The 20,399-nt window shown below is 51.6% G+C and overlaps 10 protein-coding genes across 10 annotated transcripts; 6 read left to right on the forward strand and 4 right to left on the reverse strand.

The window, feature by feature from the left end:
• Positions 1-215: 215 nt before the first annotated feature.
• COCCADRAFT_33166 (uncharacterized protein) lies at positions 216-1,786 on the forward strand (the record flags this gene model as incomplete). Its single annotated transcript, XM_007709873.1, has 4 exons — positions 216-227; positions 344-367; positions 423-545; positions 602-1,786. 4 exons carry the CDS (start codon positions 216-218, stop codon positions 1,784-1,786), a joined length of 1,344 nt encoding a protein of 447 aa, XP_007708063.1.
• Positions 1,787-2,089: 303 nt separating this feature from the next.
• COCCADRAFT_85032 (uncharacterized protein) lies at positions 2,090-2,365 on the reverse strand (the record flags this gene model as incomplete). The annotated part of the gene is made up of 1 exon (XM_007709921.1): positions 2,090-2,365. A coding segment is annotated over one exon (276 nt), but the record flags the coding sequence as incomplete, so codon positions are not given.
• A 403-nt stretch (positions 2,366-2,768) lies between these two features.
• COCCADRAFT_85173 (uncharacterized protein) lies at positions 2,769-3,843 on the reverse strand (the record flags this gene model as incomplete). Its single annotated transcript, XM_007709922.1, has 3 exons — positions 2,769-2,810; positions 2,874-3,197; positions 3,262-3,843. 3 exons carry the CDS (start codon positions 3,841-3,843, stop codon positions 2,769-2,771), a joined length of 948 nt encoding a protein of 315 aa, XP_007708112.1.
• Positions 3,844-4,345: 502 nt separating this feature from the next.
• COCCADRAFT_1505 (uncharacterized protein) lies at positions 4,346-5,773 on the reverse strand (the record flags this gene model as incomplete). The annotated part of the gene is made up of 4 exons (XM_007709828.1): positions 4,346-4,361; positions 4,416-5,114; positions 5,173-5,470; positions 5,530-5,773. The coding sequence occupies 4 exons, from the start codon at positions 5,771-5,773 to the stop codon at positions 4,346-4,348; spliced, it is 1,257 nt and encodes a 418-aa protein (XP_007708018.1).
• A 592-nt stretch (positions 5,774-6,365) lies between these two features.
• COCCADRAFT_22819 (uncharacterized protein) lies at positions 6,366-9,373 on the forward strand (the record flags this gene model as incomplete). The annotated part of the gene is made up of 3 exons (XM_007709846.1): positions 6,366-6,971; positions 7,023-8,249; positions 8,297-9,373. The coding sequence occupies 3 exons, from the start codon at positions 6,366-6,368 to the stop codon at positions 9,371-9,373; spliced, it is 2,910 nt and encodes a 969-aa protein (XP_007708036.1).
• A 1,325-nt stretch (positions 9,374-10,698) lies between these two features.
• Positions 10,699-12,320, forward strand: COCCADRAFT_33171 (uncharacterized protein; the record flags this gene model as incomplete). Its single annotated transcript, XM_007709874.1, has 3 exons — positions 10,699-11,078; positions 11,133-11,245; positions 11,302-12,320. 3 exons carry the CDS (start codon positions 10,699-10,701, stop codon positions 12,318-12,320), a joined length of 1,512 nt encoding a protein of 503 aa, XP_007708064.1.
• A 294-nt stretch (positions 12,321-12,614) lies between these two features.
• COCCADRAFT_85008 (uncharacterized protein) lies at positions 12,615-12,911 on the forward strand (the record flags this gene model as incomplete). Its single annotated transcript, XM_007709923.1, has 1 exon — positions 12,615-12,911. A coding segment is annotated over one exon (297 nt), but the record flags the coding sequence as incomplete, so codon positions are not given.
• Positions 12,912-13,107: 196 nt separating this feature from the next.
• On the forward strand, positions 13,108-13,968 carry COCCADRAFT_22821 (uncharacterized protein; the record flags this gene model as incomplete). Its single annotated transcript, XM_007709847.1, has 5 exons — positions 13,108-13,147; positions 13,205-13,244; positions 13,295-13,311; positions 13,384-13,489; positions 13,569-13,968. The coding sequence occupies 5 exons, from the start codon at positions 13,108-13,110 to the stop codon at positions 13,966-13,968; spliced, it is 603 nt and encodes a 200-aa protein (XP_007708037.1).
• A 1,492-nt stretch (positions 13,969-15,460) lies between these two features.
• COCCADRAFT_85153 (uncharacterized protein) lies at positions 15,461-16,782 on the reverse strand (the record flags this gene model as incomplete). Its single annotated transcript, XM_007709924.1, has 2 exons — positions 15,461-16,119; positions 16,179-16,782. 2 exons carry the CDS (start codon positions 16,780-16,782, stop codon positions 15,461-15,463), a joined length of 1,263 nt encoding a protein of 420 aa, XP_007708114.1.
• Positions 16,783-17,675: 893 nt separating this feature from the next.
• On the forward strand, positions 17,676-18,344 carry COCCADRAFT_33175 (uncharacterized protein; the record flags this gene model as incomplete). Its single annotated transcript, XM_007709875.1, has 1 exon — positions 17,676-18,344. One exon carries the CDS (start codon positions 17,676-17,678, stop codon positions 18,342-18,344), a length of 669 nt encoding a protein of 222 aa, XP_007708065.1.
• Between the last annotated feature and the right edge of the window lie 2,055 nt (positions 18,345-20,399).

Below are 20,399 nucleotides of genomic sequence, written 5' to 3' on the forward strand. Positions count from 1 at the left end.
TATCGGTAGTAGCACCAGATTATGTACAAAGCTGGTGCCTGTTGTGCTTAGCGCCGACGCGAGGGGGCCTGGCCTGTGCAGACCCGCACAGTTTGTTTAACTGCTCCCCTTCACACCGCCTCTCCACATCACCAACACCCATCCACCCGCCCCAAACACAGCTCCTCACACTCTCACCTCTCTACTTTCCATATCCCACACCCCAAACCGCCATCATGCGTGAGATTGTACGTATCCGACCCTCCCTCGGGTCCAGCGCGTGGCGCAACCTTGCCCCGCGATCTGCATTCAGGGACAACACGAGATTGCAAACAAGACAGCTAACAGCCATTCTCTACTACAGGTTCACCTTCAGACCGGTCAATGCGTATGTTTTCGCTCCCAGCAAAAGTCGTCGACGCGGCTTCTAACAGACTCTGCAGGGTAACCAGATTGGTGCCGCCTTCTGGCAGACCATCTCCGGCGAGCATGGTCTCGATGGCTCTGGTGTCTACAACGGCACCTCTGACCTCCAGCTCGAGCGCATGAATGTCTACTTCAACGAAGTGCGTCGCCCCCTGAAGGTCCGACGGAAAAAAAGACCAATACTGATCTGCAGCAGGCCTCCAACAACAAGTTCGTGCCCCGTGCCGTCCTCGTTGATCTCGAGCCCGGTACCATGGACGCCGTCCGCGCTGGCCCCTTTGGCCAGCTCTTCCGCCCCGACAACTTCGTCTTTGGCCAGTCTGGTGCTGGTAACAACTGGGCAAAGGGTCACTACACCGAGGGTGCCGAGCTCGTCGACCAGGTCCTCGATGTCGTCCGTCGCGAGGCTGAGGGCTGCGACTGCCTCCAGGGTTTCCAGATCACCCACTCTCTCGGTGGTGGTACCGGTGCCGGTATGGGAACGCTTCTCATTTCCAAGATCCGTGAGGAGTTCCCCGACCGCATGATGGCTACATACTCTGTTGTGCCCTCGCCAAAGGTCTCCGACACCGTTGTCGAGCCCTACAACGCCACACTCTCCATCCACCAGCTGGTTGAGAACTCCGACGAGACCTTCTGCATTGACAACGAGGCTCTCTACGACATCTGCATGAGGACTCTCAAGCTGAACAACCCCTCCTACGGCGACCTGAACCACCTCGTCTCCGCCGTCATGTCGGGTGTCACCACCTGCCTGCGTTTCCCCGGTCAGCTCAACTCTGACCTGAGGAAGCTTGCCGTCAACATGGTTCCCTTCCCCCGTCTCCACTTCTTCATGGTTGGTTTCGCTCCTCTTACCAGCCGTGGCGCCCACTCCTTCCGCGCCGTCACCGTTCCCGAGCTCACCCAGCAAATGTTCGACCCCAAGAACATGATGGCTGCTTCCGACTTCCGCAACGGTCGCTACCTGACCTGCTCCGCCTACTTCCGCGGTAAGGTCTCGATGAAGGAGGTTGAGGACCAGATGCGCAACGTCCAGAACAAGAACTCTTCCTACTTCGTTGAGTGGATCCCCAACAACGTCCAGACCGCCCTCTGCTCCATTCCTCCTCGCGGCCTGAAGATGTCCTCCACCTTCGTCGGTAACTCGACCTCGATCCAGGAGCTGTTCAAGCGTGTTGGTGACCAGTTCACTGCCATGTTCAGGCGCAAGGCTTTCTTGCATTGGTACACTGGTGAGGGTATGGACGAGATGGAGTTTACTGAGGCTGAGTCCAACATGAACGATTTGGTCTCCGAGTACCAGCAATACCAGGAGGCTTCCGTCTCCGAGGGTGAGGAGGAGTATGACGAGGAGGCTCCTCTCGAGGCTGAGGAGTAGAGTGGTCAAGACTAAATATCCCTGCTGGGCTTGGCTGTTGGATCATTGCGAATGCGGGCCAACAACCATGTTATCAATTCGATTCGTACTGTGAGCAATCGGGCCGTGCCTCTATGGGGGGTGCAATGATGCGGGAGTGGTAGTCTTGATTCCCGCGACAAAGCATCGTCACGGGCAACGGCACCATTCTCCTTGAAACTTCTTGTTAGCGAAAAGATGCTGTAATCAATTATCATATGTGGAATAAGTTTCGTGCTGTGCTGTGCTGTGAATGGAGCGACGAGTGAATTTGACGTTACTAAACTACTTTTGGCAACATGTGTGTGTAGATGCATGTATGAGTGTTTGTCTGGTATGTTTTGACAGGCGGGGTAGACGTGTAAGTTTTGTTTTTACTCTGATTATTTTTTGCTTACTGGTTGCTTTTTTGCGGGGTACATCCATGCATGTCATGCGATTAGTCTTGTATTTGTGACGAACTGCTATGGTGTGATAAAAAAGCCTCATGGGGCAAAAGTAGAGAAGAAGAAAAAGAAAGGACGCGTTAGACGTCTGATTGTAAAGGGGAAAAACGGCAAGTCACAACACTCCATACACTCGCGTAGACCCATCTTCCATTAGACCTTCAAAACACAAGAAAACCAAAACCAAAATAAGGGGATAAACTCATTGGAAACATGTCTCAGCTACATACAGTAATCGTATAACCCTCATTCAATTCCTTGAACCTAGCCTGGCCTTGAAGAAAAACCGACCGCCAAAGATCTAGTAGCCAGCCTAGATGGGTGTACAGTGGTATTACATTCCCCCCCCCCCTCCCTTAAAACCTTCTAACCGGCATACAAAGGAAAACAAAGGGACTACAGTCGCACAGAGTGTAGTGTGGAAGCAGAACAAAGGCAAGTTGATGGGTATTGAAAAGGCAACCTGCTCAATGTAGTGCAAGGGCGGTAATTGTGTTACATATATAGTATTTACGTCTTTACTGCTTGGTAGCTAGAGCGTTGGCTTCGCTGTGATATTTCTGATTCTCACATTAGTACCATGATTTGTACGCTAACTTTTCAGTTGGCGAAAAAGAACGTACCTGCTTCTCACTCTCGTTCAATGCTTTCCACTCAGCACCAATGAGCTTGGAGGCATCGACAGCGGAGATGCCCTTGAAGTCACCGCTGGCGTGTCTGGCTCGGAAGAACAAGGCGTAGGGGTTCAGCGCGGCCTTGACGCGGCGGGGATCGTGTAGTTTGGCAGTGTAGGCGGGGTTACCCTTCTGTTTGCCGGCGAATCTCCTGCGCAGCTGGGCGCGAGCAAGGTTGGCAATGCGGATCTGTTCCGGGGTGTGGGACTGGATCCATTTGTCGAACTCGGCCTTCCTTGCGGCACTTTGCTCGTTGGCAAGGTGGTTGTAGTGCTAAGCATGGCCATTAGTACACACGTGTATGAGGCAGGTGTTGGCTGGAGCTGTAGTCTCTTACCTCGAGCTGTGCAGGTGATAGGTTGTTGAATTCCTTAGTAGCATTTGTGATCTTAGCCGTTTGAGTCTCGCTACCTCTTGGCTTGCCCTTGAGGAGCTCAGCAACAAAGACATTGTAGCCCGAGACCGGCCTCTGCCCGACGGGCTCCTTCAAGGCCTTTGCGCGCAGCTCACGGATTTTGGCCTTCTCCTTTTCTTCCTCGGTCAGTACCTTCTTCACACGCTTCGGGGCCGCCTTCTTGGCCGCTGGCTTCTTGGCTGCTGGCTTCTTCTTTGTCTTTTTGGCTGCTGGTTTCTTTGCAGTCGTCTTTGCCGGCGCAACCTTCTTCTTCTTTGGCGGGGTCTTTTCGCTTGCGGCCGCCTTGACCGCCTTCTTCACCGTGGCCGTGGGCTTGGTTGCGCGTGTAGTCGTAGCATAGGAGCGGGCATACGCGTAGGCGCGCGACGAGGCGCGGGCGGGGGAGGATTCAGCGGCGCTGCGAATAACGAGCACGCGCTCGAGGTGGCGTGCGAGTTGCGGCACATTGTGTGGGGACGCCCTGGGGACGTCGGCTGCCAAGCGGCAGAGTGCGCCGGCCAGCATTGTGCGAATTGCGCGAGGGGGGATACAATGGGACGTGTACTGGCAATGTCAAAGGGGCGGGCAGCGCAGCTCTGGCGGGCAATTGGCGACAGTCGGCGGTGCACTGAGCGTGTGGGCGGAGAGCAGGCGGCAGAGGGCAGCGGGCGGAGAGGAAACAGCGTGCAGAGGAGCTCGGGAGCTAGCTGCATGCTAATAATGCCCCATGTGGGAACGTCATACATACATTCATCCATCCATCCAGGTACATGGGCTCAGCGTTCACCCTCATATTTGACACGACATTACTTCGCTCGCCCAGTCAAGACTTGGCTGAATTGGCACAGATACAAACGCGTGGTTGAGGCACCTCTAGTCTACTGCAAGGACATTGCCTTCTATAATTCTTCGCATCACCCCACGCATCCATAGCCCCGCAATGTCCTTCATCACGTCTATCCGTCTCATGACCTGTATAGAGAAATAACGCAAAAGACAGCATGACTTTTGATCAGCCTCTCCTTGTTTAAAGGACCTTGTAGCTGTTGTGTGTTAGCAATTGATCGACATCGGCATTGTAATTGCAGTGCACATACCTCCATGGGTGGTCCTCGTCACCATACTGGATCGCCTCCATCCATTCCTTCATCTGCTGAGCAACAGGTCCAGCTTCAACGTGATCCTCGAGCCCGCAGTCGATGAGACGTCCCTTCCAGCTGATCTTTCGGACTGGGGCGACAATGGCCGCGGTTCCTGCGCCAAAGATCTCCATCATGCGTCCCTCGTCAGCGGCATCGGCCACTTCCTTCATTGTGAACTTGCGCTCAGTCACAGTCCAGCCCTTGGGCACCAAGCGTTCTCGCGCAAGCTCGAGAATAGAGTCGCGTGTGACTCCCTCGAGAATGGTACCGTCGAGCGGCGCAGTGAGCAGCTCTGGCTTTCCAGTCTCCTTGTTCTTGATCGCAGCGAACAGGTTCATGGTGCCTACTTCGGTAATGTACTCCTCCTCACCAAACAACCACAAGTTCTGGTGGAATCCACGGCTTGCAGCCTGCATTTGTGGTACAATGCATGGCGCGTAGTTGGCACCAAGCTTCTTGTCACCGACACCTCCTGGCCATGCGCGCACAGCATAGTCTGTGGCTTCGAGCGAAATGGCCTTAAAGCCGGTGGGATAGTAGGGGCCAACTGGCGAAGCAATCACATAGAGCAGTGCCGAAGCCGGAGGGCCTACACCGAGTGTGCGCTGAGTGCCGATCATGGTGGGGCGAAGGTAGAGAGAGTATCCTCGTGCACTGCCATGTGGTTAGTTGTATGCGTGGTGATGTACACAGGGCTCAAGAGCGAACTTACTCGGGAACGAACCGCTCGTCCTCCTTGACAAACTTGCCAATGAGCTCAGTCAGGGCATCTGGGTCAAATGTAGGCAATGCAATTCGGGCAGATGACTTGTTCAGCCTGGCCATATTCTTATCCGGCCTGAAGAGCCGAATGTTGCCGCTCTTATCCTTGTAGGCCTTCATGCCCTCGAAGCACTCGAATGCATAGTGGAAGACGCAGGTCGCGGGGTCGAGACTGAGGTTCTGGTAGGGCGTGATGCGCGCTGGAAGCCATCCTTGGGTTGCTGTCCATTCGAGCGAGAGCATATGGTCTGAGAATTGTGTGTCAGTTGCAGTCTACTACATGGTCTACTGCGGCAGGGGCTCTTACCTGAGAAATTACGACCAAAGACGAGTTCCTCTGGAGGCAACAGGTCCTTTGGTGTGGTCGTCCTGGTGATGCTGAGCTTGGTGGGATCAATGTCCCTGATCTTTTCGCCAACAGATACATCGGCGTGTATGCTGTACGGCCTGCTCGTCCGACATCGCAGCGAGGCGCTGAGCGGTGCTGCTGACGAGCGGAACGCACAATGGGACAGCGAGGAGATCAATCGCGAAGACTGCTGCTGAAGCATTGTGATGTATGATGCACAAGCCGAATAGATGTGAACGTGGATGGGAGTTGCAAGTCGTGTCAAAGGTTTATTCTTTCGGACTATGCGACCTGACTGGGGTCTAGACGTAATCGGAGCCCCTACCAGCCAGCGATGCGAACAGTCATATCGAATTACAAACGCCCGGCCTCACCGCCACATGCGAAAGGGCGTGGCCGAAGGATGGAGACTACCAAGGCGGATATTTGAGGTTATTCGCGTCATTGCCTAGAGTGCTGATGCGTCTGTGGCGGCGGCGGCATACCTGTACACACAGCGTCGTGTTCATGCACGCGACGTACACTAAAAAGACACCCCTGGACCGTGGCTCGCGTGGGGTCTAACACTTGGCTTCAACTATCATTCAACGTGCCTACATTGACGATCCGCTAGCAGCCGAGACGGTTCGGAGCGCCGCGTGGAAAAGAGGGTTGCCATCTGAGATGCCTGGAATTTGATCTCTCGGGCCCAGCTGTCTCAGACTCTTACGCGAATCCAAGCCTAAGAAGCCACAGTCCATGACGCCCTCGCCCTACACCCACGACATTGCCGCGCGGGCGAGACTACTGGCACCATGTTCTCCAACGCCCTAAAGTCCTTCACTTCCAACATCTCGAGCAACTACACCCTCAGTCCGCAGCCCACATCCTATTCAGGGCCATGGAAGATATACGACGCCAAGAAGAAATCAACGGGCAAGGCGGCCTCCGTCTTTATCTTCGACAAGAAGTCGTTGGAACCGCCTGCTGGCGCCGGCTTCGGCGGCCGCTCTGCAGCTTCGGGGCTCAAGCGGGCGCATGAGGAGGTGGTTGAACGGCTCAAGAAAGAGGCCAGCTCGCTCGCTAGATTACGGCACCCGAGTGTCTTGGAGTTAGTGGAACCTGTTGAGGAAACGCGCGGCGGAGGCCTCATGTTTGCAACGGAGCCTGTCACAGCCTCTCTTTCTGGCCTGTTACTGGAAAAGGACGAACAAGAGAAGGCTGGTGGTGTTGGAGGACGTCGCAGTCGCTATGTCATCGAAGAAGCAGACGGCCAGAAACGCAGGCGCGAACTCGAGATTGACGAACTCGAGATACAGAAGGGCTTGTTACAGATTGCAAAAGGACTGGAGTTTTTGCATGAGAGCGCTGGTTTGGTACATGCCAACCTAACGCCTGACGCCATCTTTATCAACGCTAAAGTAGGTAGTCGCAATGCTATACATGCCCCAAATTACTGATCGCGGTGATAGTCTGATTGGAAAATATCAGGTTTAGGCTTCGCAACGCCTCCGGAGAACTCTACGAAACCCACGTCCGTAACGCCGATTTCACTTGCCGAAGTCCTCAACTACGATGCCCGACTCCCTCGACACGTTCAGCTCAACCTCGATTACTCCTCGCCTGATTTCGTCATGGACAACAACATAACACCTGCAGCAGACATGTTCAGTCTGGGTATGCTCATAATCGCGCTATACAACTCGCCGCACAAAAGCCCACTTGAATTCAATGGAAGCTCTTCCTCGTACAAGCGGGCTTTTTCGTCGTCGTCTTCAGTGCCCAGCAAAACCAACAACTTCATGTCTTCACAGCCACTGCCACGGGATCTTACCAACGGGGTCCTGGATCGCCTGATTACAAGGCGCCCTGCGCAACGAATAGACGCTCGAGAGTTCCAACAGGCACAATACTTTGACAACATCTTGGTATCTACGATTCGATTTCTCGACTCGCTGCCAGCAAAGACTCCCAATGAGAAGTCACAATTTATGAGGGGCCTACCACGCATTTTGAACCAATTTCCAAAATCCGTGGTAGACAAGAAGATACTCCCGGCTTTGCTCGAGGAGATGAAGGACCGCGAGCTCCTCACGCTGATCCTTCAGAATGTATTCAAGATCATCACCATGCTTCCGTCTGGTAAAAAGGCTTTCACCGAAAAGGTCATTCCCAAGTTGCGAGAGACATTCTTGAATCCGGCGGCTACAAATACAAAAGCACCAGGTCAGGAAAGAGACAGTCTGAAGGAAGCCGGACTCATGGTTGTGCTCGAAAACATACAGGTCGCTGCGGATAACTGCAGTGGCAAGGAGTTCAAGGATGATATCCTTCCTATTATCAACTATGCTCTTGAGTCTCCTACTCACTCTCTGGTCGATGCGGCCCTGCGTACCCTACCTGTCGTTTTGCCGATTCTTGACTTCTCGACTGTTAAGAACGAGCTGTTCCCTGTTATTGCCAGCATATTTGCAAAGACCAGCAGTATGGGTATTAAGATTCGTGGTCTGGAAGCTTTCAAGACTCTTTGTGGTGGCGGAAATGAACAGCAGGACGACTATCAGGGTGACGGCCTGACTGGTGTGGTAGCGGCCCCCAAGACCAAAAGCTCCAATGTATCAATCCTCGACAAGTACACCATCCAGGAAAAGGTTGTGCCGCTCCTCCGTGCTATCAAGACAAAGGAGCCTGCAGTCATGGTATGTTTGACCAAACAAATCACAAAACAGAAAGCTAACTATTACAGATGGCTGCACTAGATGTCTTCAAGGCTATCAGCAATTCAGTTGATAGCGATTTCCTAGCTATGGATGTTCTGCCCATTCTGTGGCAATTCAGTTTGGGGCCCTTACTTAACCTTCCCCAATTCCAAGCATACATGAGCCTCATCAAGTCGACATCAGCACGTGTGGAGAATGAGCAGACCCGGAAACTACAAGAGTTGGGCGCAAATAGCTCGACAGCAACCACACGCAACGAGTTCATGACGTTTGGAGGCCCATCTACCACGAATGGCTTCGACACCAGCAATGGGAATGGTGAGGCAGACTTTGAAGCTCTCGTACGGGGTGGGCAACAGGGATCTTCTGGTGGTACAGACATGCTTGGAGGAGACGCGTGGGCAAACGCTCCATCATCTGCAACGTCCTCAACAATTCTCCCTTCGCGTCCATCAAACAATCGGATGGGGTCCAACAATGCATCTCCAGGCCCAACATTCTCCTGGTCGACACCTCCAGTGTCTCCTCCACCGATGACGAATCTCTCAGCTCCCAAACCACAGGGTCGTTCTGTCACACCGGACACGACACTCAATTCGCTCAACTCGTCCTTCCCAGCTTTAAGTGCAGCCAATCCCGGTATCGGCAGCCCATCTTTTACTCAACCTCAGCAACAGTCAAGACCGGCAATGGGCATGAACAACGTTATATCTCCCAGTGGTACCTCGACACAAAGCTCAAGTATTGATTGGAGCAAAGCAACAAACTCCATGTCCACGAACTCATCTTCGTTCTCTAGCTTCCCTTCTATGGCACCTCCGCCAGCACAGTCTCAGGCTTACGGTAACCCGTATTCGTCTTTCAGTATTGCACCGCCACCTATGAAATCAGCGGCAGGCAGTGGTGCCGGCACGTTTAGTATAGCACCTCCACCGAGCATGGGCAGTAGAACGGCAAGCTCTAAAAGTGGCATGGGTATGGGTATGGGTATGAACAATAGTATGGCGAGTTTGCGAGCACAAACACAAAATCAGCAGCAGCAACAGCAGCAACAGTCTCAGCAACAGATGAACTGGGGAAGTGGAGGAGATAGCTTGATTTAATTTCTGGCGTACGCGGCGGGAGGAGGTATACCTGAGTTTATAGAATGTTTGTTAGCGAAGGCGTTTTCTTGTCTTTTCTTTTGTTTCACGGTGCGCATTATTGAGAATGCGAGAAGCACCATTCTTGCGCGTCTGGTTTTACTCTTCTTTTTTTTCAGTAGAAAAGAGAGAAGAGAGGAAACGAATAGCTCAGTAATAGTTTCTGAAAAACACATTTCAAAGTCTAGATGTTAGCAATAGAATCCGCAGATGGAACGCCACCCGCCACCTCCACAAAAAGACAAAGGCGGTTGCCGACAACGGTCAAAAGACGCGATAGTGGGGTCAGTTCGAGCCATCTCTCGCTGTGAAACATACTGAACGTGTCCACGATATGGGCTTTCCAAGATGAATGATGAGTCGTGTGTGCCTATTGCGCATACATATGTAGAAGACGTTGTGCTCCGATGTGCTAAGCCGGATGCAACCCGGTCAGCGACCAGGTGCGAGAGCACGTCATATGGCGAATTTATTGTTCATCAGCATAAATCCCCAACCCGCGACGTCAGAGCCGTCCCGTCAGCCACAGACGCAGATGCGGCACGACTCTGTCCAACTGATAACGGCTCCAGACCAGCCAGAGAGGAAGATTTCTTATGTTCCCCGCGGGAGGATTGGCGAAGCTTGGTTGCGTCGCATGGCCCGCAGGTTCGCGTAAGCTAAGCAAGCCAAGTCGAGGGGTGTGGAGCTTAGCCACAGTGCTTATTGGACGCACTGTGACATCAGGATGGCTGTTCTCACTTTTGCCGCGTGTAACAGGCTGCCGGCCTTGCAGAAAGGGTGTGAGGGTGAAATCCTGGTCGTGAGAGTCGCTTGTCAAAGCCATCAGGCCGAAGATCAGGCCTCGATTAATGGTCACAAAGTAGCAGTCTGAGGAGGTTGATACATATGAACATGGTCTCGCTGACAGGAGCCCCAGCAAAGCAGCACTGCCGATCATGGGCCTAACGCGGAAATTTCATGGAGGCGAGGTTGGAGGGTGTCGCAGTCATGGCGTGGCGCCAGCAGACCGGAAGCGATCCACTCTTATGCTCGCTGTTCGCTTTCACCGAACCTCTCCATCCCCCCACTAATCTTAGCCTAGCCATCCTGGAGCAGTCTCTTCGCCATCTCTTTCCCTCACTCAGGATATATAACGATCGGCTTGCCGGGCCCTTTTACCTGTGGTACAAGTTGCTTCCACTCCGGAACATCCACGTCCTACCTGCGCAATTAATGCTCCCGGAACCAACCTCCCCTTGTCGTTTTTACTACACACCTTCTAAGAGGTGTATCCGCTGCCTGAAATGGCGTTGAAAGGTCTATTGGGTCGCAAGGTCTCACCATCCGACAACATGAGCCACAGCAGCAGCGACAAAGTCGCCAATGACCGAGAGAAGAATTACGACCCCGAAGCTGCCGCCGCAAAAGGAATTCTTGCGCCTACCAACGATGACATTTCAGACGCCAGCATAACGATCGGCAAACAGATTGAACTCGAGGCCAACAACGTTTTGAAATATCGCACCTGCAGCTGGAAGAAGACTGCAGCTCTCTTGTTCTCAGAATACATTTGTTTGGCTATCATGAGTTTTCCGTGGAGTTATTCGATTTTGGGGTTGGTACCAGGTCTTATACTCACAGCGGTGATTGCGGGTCTCGTCCTTTATACATCCTTGACGACATGGTGGGTTTTATCTTTATTGCTCATGATAGCATGCACCTTCTAACGCTATTCCAGGGAGTTTTGTATGCGCCACCCCCAGATCCGAGATGTCTGTGACATTGGCCAAATGCTTTTCTGGAACAAGAAGTGGGCATTTTATGCTACCGCAGTCATGTTCGTTCTAAACAGTAAGCCAATCTCCATGTTGTTCATTCGCTGTGTACTCGACTAACGCCTCGTATAGACGTCTTCATCATGGGTCTGCACTGTCTTGTGGGAGCCAAATGGTGGAACACAATCACTTCACATGGAACATGCACAATTACATTCGCTGCCATCACCGCCATTATCTCGTTTGTGGCTTCTCTTCCCCGTACATTCAACACTCTAGCCACAATCGCAACCGGCTCCGCTTTGTTCACTTTCGTCTCCGTCATACTCGCAGCAGCCTTCTCTGGAGTCGACGGAAAACCTGCAGGTTACCCAAGTAAGGGAGAGCTCGAAGTCCATGCTGTACCTCCGCCTGGAACCACCTTTATCCTTGGAATGAGCGCTTTTATGAACATTTCTTACACCTTCATTGGTCAAATTACTCTTCCCAGCTTCATTGCTGAGATGAGGGAACCCAAGGATTTCCCAAAGGCGCTCTGGGCTGTCACCATCTGTGAGGTCATCGTCTTTTCCCTCGTGGGAGGTGTCGTGTACGGATACACAGGCACCAATTACATGACCTCTCCAGCGTTTGGCTCGATCTCCAACGAAGTCTACAAGAAGGTATCATTCACGTTCATGGTACCTACGATCATCTTCCTTGGTGTCTTGTACGCTTCCGTAACCGCACGGTTCGTACTCTTCCGCATCTTTGGACCTACATCGCGACACAGGACCGACCATACCGCTGTTGGTTGGCTCACATGGACCGGAATTCTCGCCGTCATCTGGGTCCTGGCTTTCATCATTGCCGAAGTCATTCCGTTTTTCTCTGACTTGCTCTCCCTCATGAGCTCGCTCTTCGACTCCTTCTTTGGCTTCATTTTCTGGGGCGCTGCGTACTTTCAGCTTCGCTCGGAAAAGTACGGCCCAAGATACTGGAGGACACGTGGGCTCCGCGGATATTTTGGATTCTTCTTCAATATCCTACTTTGTCTGATTGGACTGTTGTTCCTCACTGCGGGTACCTACGCTACGGTTCAATCAATTATTGATGGGTACAAAGCGGATGGATTTGGTGGACCATTCACGTGCGCCGACAATGGCTTGTAATTGTCTTTTTTCTTTGCTTTAGGACGGCAATGTCACCTCTCTTATATGTAATTGCGAGAGACGAACGCCACACCTGGACCCCATTAAGTAACTGAGATCCTGCATAAATTAATTGTTCGCTATCGTTTGTCCATCCCTAGCTTTTTGGAACTTATGAGCCTCTGTAGTGCGCGAAAGACAGGTGGTTTGTTTCAGTGTGATAGTGCTAAAATTTGTGATATTGATAGCATCCTTTGAAAATTGCAGATTCAGTCCGCGAGCACCAAATATCTACGGATATAATATATCTATCCCTATTTTTCTGGCACATACGGCCATAGATTCAAGAAATTTAGCCATCCCGTTCGATCTGGCCTATACAAGCTTGAAATCGGCGGATTAGTAGTCAGGTGGGTGACCACTGGCGAATCCCCGCTGTCGTATGTTTTTTTTGCAGTTTTTGCATCTTCCTCGGTTTTTCTGAATCACGTGACGTGTGTCTTGCCATATTCCTTCATTGCATTTCGTAGGACTCTGAGGAATTTCCACATCTACTGTCATATAGGTTGTAACAACGCGACTAAATTATGGATGTCGACATATTACACGTGACGCTCCTCATTCGGATGGTTCGTCCGCAAAGCCGAGCTATGACGTTCAGTAGCTCCACATCTGCCGAGCGACACATGCTCAAGCTCGGTAAACTGACAACATCCCCAAATCCCTCTTAACACGGGTCACTTTCGTCTTTTTCTTTCATCTTTCTAGTCGCTATTCGTGCAAGCTCTACCTCGCCGTCCTCGAAATCATGTCTGAATACATCGATTTCAGCAAGCCCAGTCTCTGGAGTAAGTATTGCGATCAAGCCTTGCCCCACTTGTAAACATAGGCTTACAAGGCAACAGTATCTGCGGCCAGCATTGCGTTCAACCCTACCTTTTGGAAGTGAGTTGGCATCGTCAAACTTTCGTAGAACATACTGACATATGATATAGCATTGCAGCTCAGCAAGGTACGTATTGGACAGTTATTGCTGCGGACAGCTATGAAATCACCCATAAAACATAAGCCTAACTAGTGACAGAATACCACAACAAAGTCATTACAAAAATCTTCGGTGGTAACTCGCGACTTGGTTGCTATGCACTCGCTGTGACCATCTTTTCGCTGGGTATCTTCAGGGACTACCTGTACGTGCAGAGGGTGAAACGTCATTCGCGGGGCACCTCAATCCTTCGCCTATTGACTTCGACCGCTAACAAAGCCCAGCTACAATGAAGCTCTTGCAGACCAACCCACACATCCAGCACTCCTGTCTCCTGTAATCAAGTACTCGGCAATTCCGCTTTTCCTCACTGGAAATGTCCTCGTCGTAACCTCCATGTGGGCCCTTGGTGTCACTGGTACTTATCTCGGAGACTACTTCGGAATCCTCATGGATGAGCCTGTCACGACCTTCCCTTTCAGCGTCTCCAGCTCTCCCATGTACCATGGCTCTACCATGTCTTTCTTGGCTACTGCAATCTGGTATGGCAAGCCAGCTGGTATCTTCCTTTCTGGGCTGGTAGCAGTTGCCTATTCGATTGCATGCAAGTGGGAGGACCCCTTCACGGCCATGATTTACCGCAAGAGGGACGAGGAGAGGTCCAGGGGAAAGAAGGGCCAGTAGAGACCTCAGCTCTGTGGCTCATACGATGGAACAGAGCAGTGTTAGGCCAGAGACATCCTACACCGCTCAGAATATACGCACTCTGATAGCCATGCTTCGGCTGAAGAGTAGTGGAGAAAGAGTTGGAACAGCACGTCTTTTCAACACCGGCGTCCAGGTCTACCTTGAAAGGGTATTCAACTGCCAGCTGGTTGAGAAACATATATAGGAGCATTGAAAGCACATTTGATTTGCCATGATACCGTAGCCCAAAGCGACAAGACCCAAAGCGACACCTCCTTATATCTCCCGCTGGTAAGTAAGGTACCGTTGGTTTGATGATGACACTGGTCCCACGTGGAAGGACGTAGTTGTTATTATGCCTCTTGCTAGACTACGGGTTTTCTCATATGTGTTTTTCTCCAGTTACTTGTGAACCTGCGGGTGATTGTGTGGTTCACAAGTGTATTGATTACTACTTGCTTGTAATAAGACGAACACGACATCTTACCGTTCAAAATTCTTCCTAATCCATGACAGAAGAATGGCCTAGTGAAAAGCACGCTGAGCAGTTACGGTAATTTGACAGTGACAGTGACCACAGAGAAAGTTCAAGTACATCATATGCAGCCGACATGAACACCCTTCCACACCAGACTTGCTTGCCTAGAGTAGAAGAACAGGACACACTCATCGAACTATCGTACCATGACACAGAACTGCAAGGCAAGATTAACGTTGAAAGCAAGATCTGACGTAAGCCTACCTATTTATACATATAGTCCGTGCGACTACTACTATATCCTTACTGCACTCCTAGCTGAAAGGAGAGTGTTACTGCTATTCGCCAGCCAAGTAGATATGTGTTCTGTAAGACCCAGAGGTAAAAAAAATACAGTGTTTGGTAGATATGCCAAGTACATTGCATCCGCATTATTTTACTTGTTCGGATCATCATGCGTAGTGTGTTCTTTATGTGCTGTGGATCTGGGGTGTGTCTGGGTGGGGTTTGGGCTAATGCAGGATAGCACAATCAGTATGGTAGATCAAGGTTAAGCGGGACGGAAGGGACGGAAGGGACGGAAGGGGATCAGGTTTTCACTAGGATAGCACTAGAACTATGCAACGATGACTGCATATTCAGATACAGGAATGTTGGTTGGGGATTTTAATTGGTTGTGACTTGGGCGGTAATCATGATTTAAATTCTATATTACTGCTTGGTATTTGCGAGAGGAGGGAATTGTTGTCAATAGTAGATAGTTAATAGTGTTAATACGACAAGTGATAGTATAGCCAGCGCTATTGTCTCCAATATTACAGTCTATTGCAGTAGGAGAAGAAGAAAAAAAAACATAAAAGCAGATGGGTATGATACTTCTCTATGTACAAAGTGCAGTAAAGACAGTCTAAGCTGCTAGAAAGCGAGTGACCGTCATGCCGTGTGTCTCATTAGACTTGTTTTGACATTAAAAATTGATGTAACGTCCTAGGTGGAAAACAAACAACGCATTTACATATCACGGGATGCACCTCCCCTTGAAGGCCTTGTGCTGGGTGGGTTTCCAGCATGTGGCACACCGTTATGGTTAAGGACACCCAACTCGCTGTCGTCCACACTGTGTGCACCCATTTGGGCGTCCGTCCTCCTCCTTGCACCTGCACCCGCCTTACTCCATCCCTCTGTGCCAACGTAAGAACCCCTGCCTACGCCAATGCCCCATGCACGCTCGTAGCTTCGTGGTCCCCAGGCCCAGCCCGCACCTCGCGTGACGGGGAGGTGGTACCAGCGGAAGGAGAACCACGCACAGGTTACGCCGATCAATGTGCCAAACAGCATGTCGAAGCCAAAGTGACGGTAGTCGGTGTAGCGTGTGCTGGTAATGTAAATGGCAGAACCAATAGGTACGAGAATAAGGACCAGAGTGTATACGGGCGGCGCAGCGTTCTGGTACCGAATGGGGACCACAGCATCGTCGCTGTACGCTGCGGATGAAAGAGAAGTGTCTTGCTTGTGCACTGGCAGCGTAGCTTGCTTCTTGAGGTTGGATGGGGTGACGGCCGAAGTGTAGGCTGGGTTTGTTGAGAAGGGGCGGGGTGGAAGAAAGGGGATTGCAACGCTGAACTTGGAAGCCAGAAAGAGAGTAAGGTAAAGGAGACCGGCCCATGAAACTAAAGGGGTGTTGGTTAGCAAAAGTTCATGGCAAAGAGAGGCGTAGGAAGTGACTTACAGCTCGAGTGTCCACTTGGGAAAGACTTGAAGCCGTCTTTGAGGCGATCGTTGTCTGTCTGAGTGCAAATACCAGAAGTGACGAGTACCCAGGCTGGATCAAAGATATCTCCAACAACGGGGTTTATGGCGAAGTCGGCGATGCGGTTAAGATCTGGCTTGCACCTCGACAGCAAGTCTGGTCTCGGCTTTCCAAATAAGTTCTTCATGCCCTGAGTGATCAAAAAGGCCGTTGCAAGTGAAAGCGCAAGGCCCATCCATCCCGTGTTCCACTCCCAGAGCTTCCTCCTCCAAATCAGCGCCTTTGGTGTTCCGCGTTCGGCCGTGGGCCCAGGAACAAAGACAAGACATACTATCATGATGATACCAGCAGGCGCAACGAGCGAGACAACAACCAGAAGCCAAGTGGGGATCATTTCGCTCGTCTGGTAGGGGTATGAGATGTTGAGGTCGACGGGCGAGAAAGGTCGGCGGAAAGGTTCGACATACTCCCAGCCAGCGGCCACGGCTGCGATGCCGATGATGACGATCCAGTCAAAGATGTAGGATGCGACCAGTCGTGCCGACGGTCTGCTAATTCCGTTGAAAGCCTGCATGTTTACCATGCGAGAAAGAATGTGTACGACGCAAACAAAATGGAGGTTTATGGAGGTAGAGGATTAGAACCAAGTAGTGCGAGTGTCAAACGTTGCAGACGGCTCAAATTGACAGGCGCATGGACGGGTGCTTTGAACTTGTTGATCTTGGCGGGAGTGTCGAGTGTTTTGGGTATGATTTGAAGTGCTAGTGCGTGTCACCGAGAAGAAAAGTAAGCGTGGTTTGACGTGTGTAGTGTGGAGCGTGTGCAAGCATGAATGGTGCTACCATGGGCGAGTAATATGATGATTGAGAGATCATAAGTGACGGAGTGAAGGGTTCAAGGGGTGAGGCAAGAGGGCACGCGATAACTGCCAAGTGCCCAGCGGGACGGCTTGAGGCTGTGAGGGCAGGGCTCAAGGCGGTGGCCTGAATGGACACGGCGGCGTCTCAGCAGGCGCCCAGAGCGTGGCCAGCCTATTGCGTTTGCGCCGGCGTACTGGCGTATGCGCTGGGACTGGATGTCGGACGGACATGGACGTACGCTATAAGTTCACTATTGCCCATACGAGAAGCGATGATGATGGTCATGAGAATGATGATGAAAATGGCTGTCGAAATGCGGGTGCTAGGACGGCCAGGGTTTAGTCCAGGACATGATTTGCGACGGTAGGGGGAAAGTCTCCACACCTCCGCCCACGTCATCTTTTGCGCTTGGTTTTTCTTAGCTGTTAGGGCTGGCCCGGAGTTGTGTGTTGTGCCTATACGCAGACGCATACGCACGGTACAGTCAGTCGTGCAGCACCGAGGCTCAGCCCCAGTGACTGCGTCTCCTGCGTCCGAATACGGACAAATACGGATATCCAGCACGCCCGAAAGCCGGCCACCGTCAGACAAGCGCAGCAAAGCCAGCCAGCCCACCATGGCGCTACCGCCGCCAACCATTGACCTGTTGCTCAACCTCATCGACACCCGCCCGCAGTCCATCCTCACGTCGCTGGCGCAGCATCCACAGCTGGCCTCGGCGCGTGATGCTCATGGCTACTCTCTGGTCCATGCTGCCGCCTCCTACAACCAACTCGCCGTGCTGCGCGACCTGATTCAAAAATTCAATGCCGACGTCAACATTCTAGACGAGGACGGCGAGACGCCCCTCTTCGCAGCCGAAAAAATCGAAGTCGCAAAATGCCTGGTCGAGGAGCTGGGTGCAGACACTAGCATACGCAATGGCGATGGTCAAACGGCCGAAGACAAGATTGGCGAGGAAGAAGGCGAGGCACACGAAGTATACCAGTACCTGAGGAGTCGGAGAACTGGTTCTGAGCCAATACCAGCGGGTCTTGTAGAAACTGAGAGTGTACACCCCCCGCCACCATTACCCGGTGGTGTCAAGGTCAATATGGGCACTATGGAAGAAGATGCCGCTGAGGCACCAGATCCGGAGATACGGCGGCGGATTGAAGAGTTGGCGGCGAGAGACGACTACAACTCTGAGGAGGTGCAGAGTCAACTGAGGGAGCTGGTGCAAGACGTTGTCAGTGGCATTGGAGGTGAGGATGGAGGAAGAAGCGTAAAGAGAAGGGTCGACTGAGGACGACAACAACAAACAAGAGCAACGAACGCCGCACCAACCAACCGCACATCACGTGCTTGGAAGGTGCCTAAAAGAGATGCAAAAGGGATTTCCACAAAAGTGTGCCAGCAACAAGTCTCGTCGGTTGTTATTGTCGAGCCAGAATGAGGGCGGCTCCGAGATTTCCCACTATGTGACTAGAGAACAGTCCAGACCATCCAGGTAGTTCTAATAAATCACAAAACCAGGTCGTTTCACCATATCCTTTCCTCATTCAGGTACTACTCTTAAATTGATTTCGTGGACCTTTCATCTCCCCGCATCTCCCCCGCATCTTGCATTCTCACGTCAGTTCACCAGCAACGCCTGGACGCAAATCATGCAAGCAGCACCCAATCAACCTGCCCTGACTGATACTATCAAGCAGCAGCCTCATGAGGCCTTGCCAAACTCTATTTTCCTTGTGTCATTGGTGTCGGACCAATATGTTCAGCATCTTGTTGTAACCTTAAGTCCCCTACCCGACCTATCGGATACGGTCCCGTTGTCGATTGGCCAGGTCCGGGTTAATCACGGCCCCATGAAACCGGCGATACTTGTACTCCACCCTGCACGATTCACAAATCGTCTTCTGAAAAGGGTTATGACTCCGTGGATACTTATTAAGCATGGAGACTGTGAGGTTGTGTAGGTTGGGCGCTTAATATCATAGCGGCTATTCGTACTCGTCGTGGTGGTAATGGTGTAGTCGATGCTATCTCAAAACTGCTGCACTGTAGTGTAGTTACTATACAAAGTCGATAAGCGTAGTTCTCTGGGCTACTTACTATGCAGGGGTGCATGTCAACGATCATGTCCATCACCAACCCACAACCTGAATCAGAGTAAGAAGATCAACCACGCATTTGCCTCAAGAGCTTGACTCAGTAGATGCGGTTGTTGCATCACGCCTTTTATCTCCGCCCTATCCCCGGGCACCCGCCTAAGTCGCAGTCATACCAAACCTACCGTTAACGGCAAAAACAACGTCCAATCTCAGTACAACCCGCCCGTTGATTGCAGTCGCATTACTTCGGACTTTCTCTGTCGGACGTACTTCCCTCTTGGGCCGACCTTCGACCCTTCTATGGCTCACATTCGCGCCGACGGCATCGGTCGCCATCGGCGTCGGCCTTTTCTTCTCTCCTTCTTTTTCATTCGAGTCCTCTCTTTTCGGCACAAAAAACAAAACTAAGCCCACGCCGCCTCGGCGGATTTACATCGCCACTGATGCTTTCAGGCCCCCCCTCTTCTTCTGCCCTGCCCTCCAGCCCCCGTGCTCCACCCTCCCCCCTTTGATATTTCCAACCACCTGGTTGTTTTACTGCAAAGGGAAGGGAATCTGAAAATGTGTTGATTCTAGTCGGTCAATTACGCTGCTTTTTCGGCGCTGTTCGGTCTGTAGAGTGGGTTTTTGCTACTCGTCAACTGGGGTTGACCACGCTTACACAATGCTTGCTCAGCACAACATGTGTTTTCGTACTTTGAGTTTGGAGGTAGTGGGATGATGAGAGCCAGAAAGGGATCATTGGCCCATCCATGGTGTTGCGGTACTGTTATCGTGATTCTACGTAGTCTGACTTCTATATGGTGTTTGCCTATATAATATAGACCTATTGCATGATTGAACTCTATATCAAGTCTTCAGACCCCCAATGATACCTCTCAAACAACTCAATTGATTGCAAATTGATACACAAAGCCAAATCACCCAGAAATCTAAAAAATTGAAGCCATATTCACATGTAGATGTGGCGAAGACGAACCATGAGCCGCACCCACAAACCCACCTTGGCACGAACCAAGCAGTCCACAAAAGAGCCCCATCCTCTCCCCTCCCCACATGAGAACCTCTTCATCCACATGAGGAAATTAAACGGGAACAACCTCTCTATTCAGTTAGCCCGCCCTTTCACCACAACTTACCTCCACCTCCTGAACAAACTCGCCCCAAACACTTACGACCCGTCCCGCCACCCCCTACCCTTGAAACCTTAATCTCAAAAACAAACAAAACTCCACAAACGTAACGCC

The sequence above is a fragment of the Bipolaris zeicola genome, assembly GCF_000523435.1.
Source record: "Bipolaris zeicola 26-R-13 unplaced genomic scaffold scaffold_12, whole genome shotgun sequence".
Taxonomy (NCBI): Eukaryota; Fungi; Ascomycota; class Dothideomycetes; order Pleosporales; family Pleosporaceae; genus Bipolaris; species Bipolaris zeicola.